Source organism: Stenella coeruleoalba (genome assembly GCF_951394435.1).
Source record: "Stenella coeruleoalba genome assembly, chromosome: 21".
Lineage (NCBI taxonomy): Eukaryota > Metazoa > Chordata > Mammalia > Artiodactyla > Delphinidae > Stenella > Stenella coeruleoalba.
Genome location: NC_137167.1, coordinates 29581807 through 29596747, shown reverse-complemented (window position 1 = coordinate 29596747; position 14941 = coordinate 29581807). Strand labels below are relative to the sequence as shown.

The 14941-nt window shown below is 43.3% G+C and overlaps 1 protein-coding gene across 1 annotated transcript in view; it reads right to left on the bottom strand.

Moving 5' to 3' along the window:
- Window positions 1-14941, bottom strand: part of MCPH1 (microcephalin 1) — a 101181-nt gene that overhangs the window by 55370 nt on the left and 30870 nt on the right. The window contains exons 7-8 of the mRNA XM_079909494.1: window positions 13872-13961; window positions 11238-12407 (exon numbers count right to left, since the gene is read on the bottom strand). Coding sequence (XP_079765620.1) covers window positions 11238-12407; window positions 13872-13961 — 1260 coding nt within the window. The remainder of the gene's footprint in view (window positions 1-11237; window positions 12408-13871; window positions 13962-14941) is intronic.

The following is a 14941-nucleotide window of genomic DNA, read 5'->3' as shown; positions in this document are numbered from 1 at the left end:
GGGCTTCCCTGGTGGCGCAGTGGTTGACAGTCCGCCTGCCTATGCAGGGGACACGGGTTCGTGCCCCGGTCTGGGAAGATCCCACATGCCGTGGAGCAGCTGGGCCCGTGAGCCATGGCCGCTGAGCCTGCACGTCCAGAGCCTGTGCTCTGCAACGGGAGAGGTCACAACAGTGAGAGGCCCGCGTACCGCTAAAAAAAAAAAAAAAAATAGTGGAAATAACTACCACAGAGCAGAATAAAGAAAAAAGAATGAAAGGAATTGAGGACAGTCTCAGAGACTTCTGGGACTACATTAAATGCACCAACATTAGAATTATAGGGGTCTCACAAGAAGAAGAGGAAAAAAAAGGGACTGAGAAAATATTTGGAGAGATTATAGTTGAAAACTTCCCTAAAATGGGAAAGGAAATAGTCAAGTCCAGGAAACACAGAGAGTCCCATACAGGATAAATCCAAGGAGAAACACTCCGAGACACATATTAATCAAACTATCAAAAATTAAATACAAAGAAAATATATTAAAAGCAGTAAGGGAAAAACAACAAATAACACACAAGGGAATCCCCATAAGGTTAAGAGCTGATCTTTCAGCAGAAACTCTGCAAGCCAGAAGGCACTGGCAGGACATATTTAAAGTGATGAAGGAGAAAAACCTGCAACCAAGATTACTCTACCCAGCAAGGATCTCATTCAGATTTGATGGAGAAATTAAAACCTTTACAGACAAGCAAAAGCTGAGAGAGTTCAGCACCACCAAACCAGCTCTACAACAACTTCTAAAGGAACTTCTCTAGGCAAGAAACACGAGGGAAGGAAAAGACCTACAATAACGAACCCAAAACAATTAAGAAAATGGGAATAGGAACATACATATCGATAATTACCTTAAATGTAAATGGACTAAATGCTCCCACCAAAAGACACAGATTGGCTGAATGGATACAAAAACAAGACCCATATATTTGCTGTCTACAAGAGACCCACTTCAGACCTAGAGACACATACAGACTGAAAGTAAGGGGATGGAAAAAGATATTTCATGCAAATGGAAACCAAAAGAAAGCTCGAGTAGCAATTCTCATATCAGACAAAATAGACTTTAAAATAAAGACTATTACAAGAGACAAAGAAGGACACTACATAATGATCAAGGGATCAATCCAAGAAGAAGACATAACAATTGTAAATATTTATGCACCCAACATAGGAGCACCTCAATACATAAGGCAAATACTAACAGCCATAAAAGGGGAAATCGACAGTAACACAATCATAGTAGGGGACTTTAACACCCCACTTTCACCAATGGACAGATCATCCAAAATGAAAATAAATAAGGAAACACAAGCTTTAAATGATACATTAAACAAGATGGACTTAATTGATATTTATAGGACATTCCATCCAAAAACAACAGAACACACATTTTTCTCTAGTGCTCATGGAACATTCTCCAGGATACATCATATCTTGGGTCACAAATCAAGCCTTGGTAAATTTAAGAAAATTGAAATTGTATCAAGTATCTTTTCCGACCACAACGCTATGAGACTAGATATCAATTACACGAAAAGATCTGTAAAAAATACAAACACATGGAAGCTAAACAATACACTACTTAATAACGAAGTGATCACTGAAGAAATCAAAGAGGAAATAAAAAAATACCTAGAAACAAATGACAATGGAGACACGACGACCCAAAACCTATGGGATGCAGCAAAAGCAGTTCTAAGAGGGAAGTTTATAGCAATACAATCCTACCTTAAGAAACAGGAAACATCTCAAATAAACAACCTAACCTTGCACCTAAAGCAATTAGAGAAAGAAGAACAAAAACACCCCAAAGTTAGCAGAAGGAAAGAAATCATAAAAATCAGATCAGAAATAAATGAAAAAGAAATGAAGGAAACGATAGCAAAGATCAATAAAACTAAAAGCTGGTTCTTTGAGAAGATAAACAAAACTGATAAACCATTAGCCAGACTCATCAAGAAAAAAAGGGAGAAGACTCAAATCAATAGAATTAGAAATGAAAAAGAAGAAGTAACAACTGACACTGCAGAAATACAAAGGATCATGAGAGATTACTACAAGCTACTCTATGCCAATAAAATGGACAACCTGGAAGAAATGGACAAATTCTTAGAAAGGCACAACCTGAAAAGACTGAACCAGGAAGAAATAGAAAATATGAACAGACCAATCACAAGCACTGAAATTGAAACTGTGATTAAAAATCTTCCAACAAACAAAAGCCCAGGACCAGACTGCTTCACAGGCGAATTCTATCAAACATTTAGAGAAGAGCTAACACCTATCCTTCTCAAACTCTTCCAAAATATAGCAGAGGGAGGAACACTCCCAAACTCATTCTACGAGGCCACCATCACCCTGATACCAAAACCAGACAAGGATGTCACAAAGAAAGAAAACTATAGGCCAATATCACTGATGAACATAGATGCAAAAATCCTCAACAAAATACTAGCAAACAGAATCCAACAGCACATTAAACGGATCATACACCATGATCAAGTGGGGTTTATTCTAGGAATGCAAGGATTCTTCAATATACGCAAATCAATCAACGTGATACATCATATTAACAAATTGAAGGAGAAAAACCATATGATCATCTCAATAGCTGCAGAGAAAGCTTTCGACAAAAATTCAACACCCATGTATGATAAAAACCCTCCAGAAAGTAGGCATAGAGGGAACTTTCCTCAACGTAATAAAGGCCATATATGACAAACCCACAGCCAACATCGTCCTCAATGGTGAAAAACTGAAAGCATTTCCACTAAGATCAGGAACAAGACAAGGTTGCCCACTCTCACCACTCTTATTCAACATAGTTTTGGAAGTTTTACCCACAGCAATCAGAGAAGAAAAGGAAATAAAAGGAATCCAAATCGGAAAAGAAGTAAAGCTGTCACTATTTGCAGATGACATGATACTATACATAGAGAATCCTAAAGATGCTACCAGAAAACTACTAGAGCTAATCAATGAATTTGGTAAAGTAGCAGGATATAAAATTAATGCACAGAAACCTCTTACATTCCTATACACTAATGATGAAAAATCTGAAAGCGAAATTAAGGAAACACTCCCATTTACCACTGCAACAAAAAGAAAAACACACCTAGGAATAAACCTACCTAAGGAGACAGAAGACCTGTATGCAGAAAACTAGAAGACACTGATGAAAGAAATTGAAGATGATACAAACAGATGGAGAGATATACCACATTCTTGGATTGGAAGAATCAACATTGTGAAAATGACTATACTACCCAAAGCAACCTACAGATTCAGTGCAATCCCTATCAAACTACCAATAGCATTTTTCACAGAACTAGAACAAAAAAGTTCACAATTTGTATGGAAACACAAAAGACCCCGAATAGCCAAAGCAATCCTAGAAAGAAAAGCAGAGCTGGAGGAATCAGGCTCCCGGACTTCAGACTATACTACAAAGCTACAGTAATCAAGACAGTGTGGTACTGGCACAAAAACAGAAATATAGATCAATGGAACAGGATAGAAAGCCCAGAGATAAACCCACACACATATGGTCAACTTATTTTTGATAAAGGAGGCAAGAATATACAATGGAGATAAGACAGCCTCTTCAATAAGTGGTGCTGGGAAAACTGGACAGCTACATGTCAAAGAATGAAATTAGAACACTCCCTAACACCATACACAAATATAAAATCAAAAGAGATTAAAGACCTAAATGTAAGGCCAGACACTATAAAACTTAGAGGAAAATATAGGCAGAACACTCTATGACATACACCACAGCAAGATCTTTCTGACCCACTTCCTAGAGAAATGGAAATAAAAACAAAAATAAACAGATGGGACCTAATGAAACTTAAAACCTTTTGCACAGCAAAGGAACCCATAAATAAGATGAAAAGACAACCCTCAGAATGGGAGAAAATACTTGCAAACGAAGCAACGGACAAAGGATTAATCTCCAAAATATACATGCAGTTCATACAGCTCAATATCAGAAAAACATACAATGCAATCCAAAAATGGGCAGAAGACCTAAATAGACATTTCTCCAAAGAAGACATACAGATTGCCAACAAACACATGAAAGGATGCTCAACATCACTAATCACTAGAGAAATGCAAATCAAAACTACAATGAGGTATCACCTCACACCAGTCAGAATGGCCATCATCACAAAATTCAGAAACAGTAAATGCTGGAGAGGGTGTGGAGAAAAGGGAACCCTCTTGCACTGCTGGTGGGAATGTAAATTGATACCAGCTACTATGGAGAACAGTATGGAGGTTACTCAAAAAACTAAAAAAAGAACTACCATATGACCCTGAAATCCCACTACTGGGCATATACCCCGAGAAAACCATAATTCAAAAAGAAGCACGTACCACAATGTTCATTGCAGCTCTATTTACAATAGCCAGGACATGGAAGCAACCTAAGTGTCCATCAACAGATGAATGGATAAAGAAGATGTGGCACATATTATATACAAAAGAATATTACTCCGCCATAAAAAGAAATGAAATTGAGTTATTTGTAGTGAGGTGGATGGACCTAGAGACTATCATACAGAGTGAAGTAAGTCAGAAAGAAAAACAAGTACCGTATGCTAACACATATATATGGAATCTAAAAAAAAAAAGGTTCTGAAGAACCCAGGGGCAGGACAGGAATAAAGATGCAGATGTAGAGAATGAACCTGAGGCACGGGGAAGGGGAAGGGGAAGCTGGGACGAAGTGAGAAAGTGGCATGGACTTATATACACTACCAAATGTAAAATAGCTAGCTAGTGGGAAGCAGCCGCATAGCACAGGGAGATCAGCTTGGTGCTTTGTGACCACCTAGAGGGGTGGGATAGGGAGGGTGGGAGGGAGATGCAAGAGGGAGGAGATATGGGGATACATGTTTATGTATAGCTGATTTACTATGTTGTACAGCAGAAACTAACACACCATTGTAAAGCAATTATACTCCAATGAAGATGTTACAAATAAAAAAGAAAAGAAACCTGGTCCATGTTTTGTCCAGGGCAGAGAAATACAAAATAAACTTATTCCCGACAATCTATCCTCCTGCACAGCCTACTTTCCTACTTCCAAGACACAGAATTAAGACTAATAATATTGTTACTAATAATATATTAAAGCAATTAATATTTACAGGTACAAGACACTCTAAGATCAACTATATCGAAGAAAAAAAGGCTTCTGAAGGCTGATTTTTAAGAATCTATAATTTTAACAATAAAGGCGTATACTAATCAATAGAAAATGTTAACGCGGTCCCAGTGGGAAATTTCTTCTGAGCTCCTAAAATCTGAATAATGAATTATTTAAGAACAATGTAGAATGCAGAATATTAAAACTGTGGAAAGAGCCTTAAAAGACTCCCAGGAAAAATCCTTTCCATATATACTTTTGGGATTTGGATACGTGCCAGTTCACAAGTTCTATACAAGCAATACTCAGGTGACAATACACACACACACACACACACACACACACATTCATTTGCTAAAATATCAAGTTCACTTTGTTAACCAAGAAAACAAAAATAAAATCTAATGATGATCTTCAAAAGATGATGTGGAATCTTTTCCTTTATAATCATTGTAGAGATAATTAAAATCTGGATTTTAAATATGTATATCAGTTTTAATACCATATAACCTCTCCCATTGGGGGTCATCTCTCCATCTTTTGAATTGCCTGATCCTCATATATGGATTAACTTGACTCCGTCTTCCCTGCATGTCTAAGCTCCTGAAGGGAAATGGACAGAGCTTTACATCATTAACTCTCCTTGTGCTTATGTGCTGGACATAGGTGATTAGCGAATAAATGAATAAATACACAAATAAACAAATCAAGCAGTCAAATAATCAGTGGGTTCTAATATCCTCCTTGTAGCCACATAGGTTGAGTAACTTACGTCAAGCTGTTAGGATTTCTTACCTCCAGTGAGTGGTCTGGCAGGTTCTGGAGAAGAGGGTGTGGAGAAACACTCTTCTGAATATATTTGTATTTTACTTGAAGTACAATAATTAATCTTCAATTTTAAATACTTAAGGGATACATGTACATGTATGCCTACCTACTTGGTACAATAGTAAATCATACTTTCTCTTAAATGAAGAAATATTCAGAATATACAAAATGTTCTACACTGAATAAGAATACGTAAGTGCCTATAATTTGCTGGGCTTTGCTTTCGTAAAACATGTATGAAATATTTTTAATTAATTCAATTGAAAATGGTATATCTGCTGATGACTTCAGTGAGATGTATCAACTACATCAAAATAAGATTATCACTTTCTCAAAAGGCTGCAAAACAAATCTGAAATTATAAAAGCAATTCTTCCCTGCCTGGGGTTACAAATGAAGACATATACAAAATACCTTCTACAGACAATTACTATAGCATTTTTGCCTGTAATTCTCCAGCAATTAAAGTGATAATCCAGATAAACCCGCTACTGAAGCATGTTAATCACTTCTCTAAGCAGACACTACTATTCATGTCACCTTGTCCTTCAAAGCCAAGACCAAGCCTCATAATCCTTCCCAACTCAGAGACACAGGCAGTGACCACCAACAAACCCACCAAAGCCAGCAGACCCCTCCTGCCATTTCTGTCCCAAGGATTAGTGCACCAAGACAGAGCAGCACAGTGTCGTGAAGGCTGTAAGTTAGCACATTTCATCAGACTGTGTGACATGAAGTACGTGAGCTACTGCTTCCCTATCAAGACACCCCCGCCAGTAGTGGTGAGCTCACAGAAACATCACACTTTAGAGACAACTCCTATAAACCCTCCCGCCCAATACTAGATGCTTTGTTAACTGGCAAAATGGATGAAAGAAATGAGTGGTAACTGGTGATATCATCGGCTTGTTAATCAGAGTAATGGATGCCAGGAATGTTTCTCAGTTAAATTCATGGATTGGCTAGAATATCACAGGGCCCTCCTACCCACGTATGAGTAGGGCACGTGCCATAGCTGGTACCCAGGGGTCATATCCAAGACTTGGTCCCTAAATGGTCCTATAAGAAACTGCAGGGCTGAGGGTTATCTAGTGGCCTGATGCTGCCCAGTTTCCAGAAATGAGCCCCGAGAATCCCGTCTGCCTCTACTAAACCTTTCAGATCAGGTACAGACAGTTAACTTAAAGGACAAGACCGGGGACTTCAGCTTATAGGTCTGATCTGTGGACAGTTCCCCATCTGCATGCCAATCATGTTTTATAATATCTGCGTGTCTGGAGACAGAGCTGGTAGACAGAGCTTGCAGAAGACGGCAAACTAGCCTTCATCAACCTCTACTGGCGACTATGATTCATCCAAAAGAACCTAATAATTGGACATGGCCAATCTGTTTAGATAAGGCACGTGTCCGTGCTGACATGCAATTCCATCATCCACAGCAAAGCCTCTCTCAGACCAAGGGACCACAGTGAGGGTGTGGGTGTGGAAAGGATTTCCTTCTGCTCCTGCCAGTGGCCACGCGGCACCCGTGGGACCACTCCAGCCACCGTTGTTACTGAGAAACGAGCATCGGCCAAGCTGTGCGCTAATTCAGGATGATGAATCGGCTTTACCTAGTTGACAGTGAAAACGGACCTCAGGTGGGCATCTGAAGAGCTGTGGTCAGCAATGCCACAGGGGGTGGAAAGCCATTTCCACACGTAAGTGACATCTAGCAGCTTTACATACTTCCTGTCCTGCGGTGCCAGAAGTTAAAACAAGAAGATCTCCATTGTCGTGCTAATTTGATGTGGATGTGTCTCCCACAAGCAAGCTCCAGTTCCAGCAACGTTTTGCAGACCTTGAGGCAAGAGCAAAGGGGATTTACTCAAACCCCACACGACTGCACAGCGGAGGAGCTTCACCTGCTCCAGGAGGACGTGCTACAGGGCACACGCAGCGGACACTAATAAAAGCCTGTAGATCCTTCCGAGGCAACAGGTGCTCGATGAAAACCGCCTGCTTCGGGAGTGGTCGGCTATCTGTGTGAAACGGCATTTTCAAAGGTGAAGTACGTAAAATCTTATTACACGTCAGCCTTAATAAACATCAGCGATCAATTTTGATGAGATCACTCAATCTGAACCCCAATTAAGTTATTCTTCCCCCAAAGTAGAATTCTACTCTCATTAGACTTGTATTACAAAAAAGTTATACTCAACTTTCAGTTCAGCCGATAAAAATTTTGTAAAAATGTCTTTTTCTCATTGTATAACTACCTATGTACCTTGATTTTGCCTCCTGGCCCACAAAGTCTAAAATATTTACTATCTGACTCATTACAGAAAAATTTCATTGACTCCTGAAACATATTTTAAAATGAGGTAGACCTATTGCTCTGTTGATACTGATACGGAAACGACGTATTTTTCAAAAAAACAGATTTTAAGGCAATGGGATAATGTAATCCTACGTATGCGATAAAATCCCCCTAAAACATCTTCTTGCACTTGTGTGTTTGTACACACACACACACATACACAAACGCACACACACAATGTCTGGAAGGAAACACAACTGCTGGCTGACTGCCTCTAGCAGACACTCCCAGGGTTACATCCAAAACAAAAATCACAACTGGTTACTCCCTGCTTGAAACCCGCCAGTGGCTCATCACACTTGAAAACAAAACAAAGCCACCCCAGGCTTGTCGGGGCCTCTCTGACTGTACTTCCTGCCCGTCTCCCTCAGCCCAGAGAGCTGTCGCTATGGTGGCTTCCTTGCGGCGCTTGTGGGCATTTTCTACCTCAGGACATTTGCACTTGCTGCTTCCTCAGGCTGAAACATGATCCCCAGCCACGAGGTACCTGTTCTCCCACGCCCAGGCCTGTGAGCCAAGGTCACCTCCTCCGAGAGGCCTTCCCTAACCTAACCAGCGCCCTTGTCTCACACGGCACGCTACCTGGCATGATGCTGACGTACACCTGCTGTCCCCTCCTCCTCACTAGGATGTAACCTCTGGGGGGCGGGGGCGCTGCCTCCTTCTCTGCCGTCTCCCTGGGAACTAGAAGGGAACCCGGGACACGACAGGTGCACAAAACCCCTGTTAAATGAACTAACAGAAAGGGGTAGATGAGGAGAGTAGGACAGGATGATTTTACCCTTTTTAGCAGTTTCTCTTACACTGAGCATGTATTTGTGTATTTTTATGAAACTAGAGAATGAAAAGCTTAGAAAGAAAACAATTATTGGTTAACATGATTTCAAAGGTTATTCTAAAAATCAGAAGTTTCTCCCTCCATTCTTGTTCTGTTAACGTTTATCACTGAGTGTCTTTGTAACCTCTTCTCACAACCTTTGCTGCACACTATCTATCTTAGACACTGACAAGGGTGATGAGTAAAAGTGAACGGAAACAGAAATTGAAAAAAGACTTTTATTGCAACATAAAAGATTTGCAGAGGTACAGCTTGGAGTACAGAGTGGGCTTCCCCGCTTCGCAATTTCGGCATCTACGAATGTCTAAGGTAGCCCGCAGGCCATGTGCTTTTACCTGGGCGGGGGCGGGGGGGGGGGCTCCCAGAGAGAGGTGAGATGCCAGGTGGACTGACTGTGGACCACCTAAGACATCAGTGGGTCTTTATTTTACCACCATAAAACAAAGACCTAGGTTTAGGCTAGACAATAGGTAAGTCTTTTCCTGTCCTATATTCAATGATTTTCTCTCTCTTGGGATGACGTAAAACAAGACCAATCTACATGTCCTTACGTTAGGGAACACAGAATATCTGATTCCGTCTCTGAGATTCAGTTACGCCAGGGCCCTGCCTACAGCCCGTGAGCCCCAGAACCCTCGGGGCCCTGGACATGGCGGTGAGCCCCAGAGCAGGACCATCACACTGTGCACAGCACTGGGGCTGCAGGGTGCTCACACCGCCTGGAAGCAGATTTTTTTTTTTTTTTTTTACTTGACTTATATTTGCATGTCATTAAGCATTATTCAAAAGCTGAAAGAATACACAAGATGAAAACTGAGAACGAGAATGTAAGCTTCAAGAACGGGATAGTCTTAGCTACCAAAATAATTCCGTACACTCACTGTTTTATATTAATTTTAGGCTTGACATGATTTTAAAATAAATATTTTGAAAACACATACTAACCCTAATGGAACGTAAAATATAGTTTTATGTCAAATTTTATATATTTTATAAATACATAATAAAGTTTTATATATATCAGAAAGCTCAGACATAAAAAGAAGGTTAATGATATACAAATTAAATTCTTTTACTGAGATGATTTTGGGGAGTTCATACCCAAGGAAAAGATATGCAATGCATCTGTGATTATATTTCAGTCCATATAACTTCTCCAACTTGAAAAGGGTGGTTAAAATGATTCAAGGAGTAGAGAAATAATGAAGAATAAACTTGGCCTTATCAAAATTTTAACCCAATCTTTAGGTGAAGGTGGTTTAAGTTCAAGATTTCTTCACTTTTGCTTGCTGAAACCTGTCTGTGCTTATCATCAGAAAGTGCAAAACTGTTGCTACTTTTGCTATGACATAGTTCATTACTATGGTTACAACTAAATTACAGATAGGAATATATCTATTTAAATGACGTGCTTAAAGCAAATAAACAGAAATCTAATAAGGCCTGTTACAATGAACTATTTACTTAAAAATACTTAAAAAATTTCTTCATAGCTAAATTGCCCAGTTTCTTCAAAAATAAATATTAACTTGTTTCCACATTTATTTATCTTTTCTTAACAGAATGAATGGCTTACACTCCTCAATTTCCCTTCTAAAATAAACGGCCTCACCATTACAAACTGAGAGTTTTAAAAGACCTCCACTCACGTGCCTCTTTGCACAGTGATGCTGCAGTGACAGGCTGCACTGAAACAAGGAAAAGCGCTCACTCTAGTCCATTGCTCACACAACACATCCAGACATCACCTTTTCTTTTCACCTGTAAGACTTAGAGAAATGTATTCCTAATAACAGGTTTGACCAAGGAACCTAGAAATTCCATGGGGCAGTAAGCTGTCTATTCCTCAAGAAGTTAAAGAATTTATCGCTGTAAATATCAAACATACATTCTTTAAAGTTTAATAAAAGGGAAAAAAGGAAATTTTGATTATGAAAAAGTTGTGATAAACGTGGAAGATGGACGCACTACTACATATTCTTATAGTGGAGAGACCAGTAAAGGAGGTTCACATACTTTCACTACATCCTCGGGGTAACTCTTCCATTGCCTCTGCAGACTTTTCCACATCCCAGTCGCCTACAAAGTTCAGCTTATCATCACTTTGTGCTTCACTTTCAGGGGAATTCACCATTTCGGAAGGAGTGTCTCCTTTCTGTGTGCTTGTTATGTCAATCCATCCTCTCACTTCTTTATTGCTTCCTTTTAAAGAAGTAAAATCACCTCGAAGTCCCTTCTGAGGAGTGAGTCCGTTGAGGGTATGGGGAGAGTCACTCCCGCCCGGGCGGGCGTCTCCCCCTCCCCGAGCCTCGGCCCCGGGACAGTCCCCTGGGGTTCCTTCAGCAGCAGGCGTTTCCTTAGAAGTCACGCTGCTCAAGCCCGGATCAGCTCCGTAGTTTGCAGGCTTCTGGAGACGGAAGCCAGCCTTCACCGTTGAGTCGGTGCCACCGGCTGACCTGGGGCTTCTGCCGATGCAGGAGAAGTCAGCCCTTTCCAGGAGGCTGGTCCTCTCTCTCCTGGAAAGGCTCCTCATGCAGTGGAGCAGGGCAGGGCCGGCGGGCGGCTGCACCCCGGGAAGGAGGCTCCCCGAGTCCCTCTCCTTGAGGTTATCGGGAGAAAAGTAATCATCGTACGAGGACTCCCCGCGGCCCAGAGTCTCCACGGCAGAGCTGCTCGCACACTTCGGGCTGTTCTCCAGCTGTAGCCGGGGCGCGGGGGGCCACCCGAGGCACCGCCTCTTGCTCAGTCTCTCCTCCGGGGGTGGACTGGAGTTCGCCGACACCCTTCTTCTCGTGGCTGAGGGGCTCTGGGGACATGAAGGGCCCCCGGCGGGCTCATTTGTTACAGATGGCGTAGGAGACAGGCCCCTCTTCTCATCAAACACCCCCTCAGCCGGCTCCCGTGCTGGCTTCACGTCGGGGGTGATGACTTGGCCCGCAGCAACCCTCTGCCGGTGGGTGTCTCCCTTGGAAAGGCTGCCGGGGGGCTGGTGAAGGGTTAACTGACCAAGGGGCCTGGGAGATGCTGGCGGACGGACACTTCTCGTTTTCAACACAGCTGAGGAAGCACACGCAGCGCTTTTACTTTCGTCAAGGAATCCTCCCAGTCTCCTCTGCTGAGTCCCACATCCAGAGCTCCCACAAAGATCGTCAAAAGACAAGCGCAGAACACCAGCAAAGGAGTCCTCTGGAAAACATTAATAAAGAACCAACTTTTTAATGGTTTACATTATTACAAGACTAATTCTCAGTCCGCCCATAACGTGATAAAGCGACCCTCCCTAAGCACGGCTCCTGCTTCAGAAGGGCGTCACCCACACCCGCTTCTCACGGCAGGTGAGGACACTCTCCTGGCCGGCGTTTCTAACCAGGGGACACGGGCTTCCCCGTGCGCGGGGAACAGGGTGGGGTCGGAGAGGGCGTGGTGCTCTGCATGTTCACACGCCCGGGCGCCTCGCTCCACGAACAGCGTCCGCACCCCGTCACTGAGGCCTCGAGGAGGCCAGGAGTCCGAGAATGAAGGACCACTGCGTTCAGGCTCTAGTCAACCACCATGAACTCGGCTGCCCAGGCTCCCTGCTGCCTGCCAAAGTCCTCACTCTGTATTCAAATTCCAGGAACCGCCTGGCACATCTCAGGGCTCTGGCTCTCCACGCACCTTCCTACACGTTTCTTGAGGGTAACGCGAAGCTCTGCCCAGCTCCCAAAAGCTGCCTTTACACTCCCCCTGCTCCACGCTCTAACCTGGATAAACACTACCCTTCCTTCGAAACCCACCTCGGACGTCAGACCTCTGCAAATCCTCCCAGACTTCACCAGCTCTGGTCTTGCAGGTCCTCCTCTGCTACACAGAATTCCACCCAAACCTTTAAGAGCATGTGTGTCACCGCCCTGTGCTTATACTCCTATCTGCCCCCCTCCCTAGCCTAGAGGCCCCCAGCACAGACACTGCTTTCTGGAATCCGGAGCCGTTGGCCCAGCACTGGCTCCTCTGATAGGGGCTCGGCGCTTGCTGAACAGATGGAGGACCCCCAGTTTATAGAAACTCCACACCAGAGGCAACAGAGATGTCTTAACTTACTGACTGACACCACTAAGACTCTACTTTTTAAGAGGGAGGAGAGGGGCAGCCCCCAGGGAGCAGAGAGAAGCCCAGCGGGCGGGCGCTGCTGCGTGTCTCTAAGTCAGCAGCTGGAAACACAGGACGTGTTTAATTTTAGCAGCTGAATAAGCTTAGCTCACTTTTCAAAAGGCTGGCAAGCAGCAGGACACGGCATAAGAGAGTAAACTGAAGTCAGACTGCCTACTTCGAAGCCCAGCTCAGCCGCTCACAAATGGTGTGACCTCTTACGAGCTGTCTGACTTCTCGCTGGCCGGACTTTCTCACCGGCAGGAGGGGGACAACGACGGGGCCTGCGTCACGGGGCTAACAGGACAATCAGACAAGATACAGACACGCGAGCAGCGCCCACGGCACAGCCAACGATGAAACTGAGCTAGTTATTGTTGTCACTTGTTTCACACACGCATCAAGTATGAAATAAAAAGATGGTGATTACTTAAGATACGTGGGCAAATAATTTCAGTACACGCCAAAGAGATTAAAGAATAAACCATGCACAGAACGAAGCTTTTGTGAAAATAATTTTACCTGAACACAAAGTATCATGCGAAAGGTTCAAAGATGCTTCACACAGAGCGTTAACGGTGTTATCGTCAGACTTTTCAACGATCTGGGAAGCTGAAAACATAATCAAAACTCCTCATTAAATAACAACTCTGATCTCTGGTAGTAGATGAAGCCAATACTAGGTCCACTCACTCCACTCATGTGGCACTGACACACACACCCACACCCACGACGTATTCCTAATACGTGCTATTCTAGATAGCTTACTCAAATCTATTACAGATGATGAGAATCATTAAAATATAATTTATACAAATCATATCATAAAAAAGGCACAGAATCCTAGGATAATAAAAGTTGGAAGGGCTCTTGCAAAGTTGGCCGGCCTAGACCTAAGCAGAAGCTCGATACGGGTAGAGAACCTTTCAGTCAGTCTCACTTCTCAACGATCAAGGCTTTTCTCACGATGATCACCGACAGCTGCCTCTATGACCAGAGCAGTGGTTCTCAACCAGGGGCGGCCTGGCCCCTGCAGATGCTGCTGGACGTCGCGGGTGGGGCTGCGGTGGACAGGAGCCATGCTGCCGGCATCTAGGGGGCAGGGGCCAGGGATGCTGCGGATCACTCTGCCGGGCACAGGATGGTCCCAGCAACAAAGAACTACGCAGCCCCAAGTGTCCGGAGGGCGGGGGCTTCAGAGAAAAACATCCCAGAGATCAGCGATTCAACAGCTAAGGCCACAGGCGTCACCTTCAAAGGCTGTGCATGCAACAGAGCACAGACAAGAGAGAGATCTCGGTCTCACGGCCAGAGATTTTTTTTTAAATTAATAATTAATTAATTTATTTATTTAGTTTTGGCTCATTGGGTCTTTGTTGCTGCACGCGGGCTTTCTCTAGTTGCAGCCAGCGGGGGCTACTCTTTGTTGCAGCGCGCGGGCTTCTCATTGCGGTGGCTTCTCTTGTTGTGGAGCACAGGCTCTAGGTGCACGGGCTTCAGTATTTATGGCACGCGGGCTCAGTAGTTGTGGCTTGCGGGCTCTAGGGCACAGGCTCAATAGTTGTGGCACATGGGCTTAGTTGCTCCGCGGC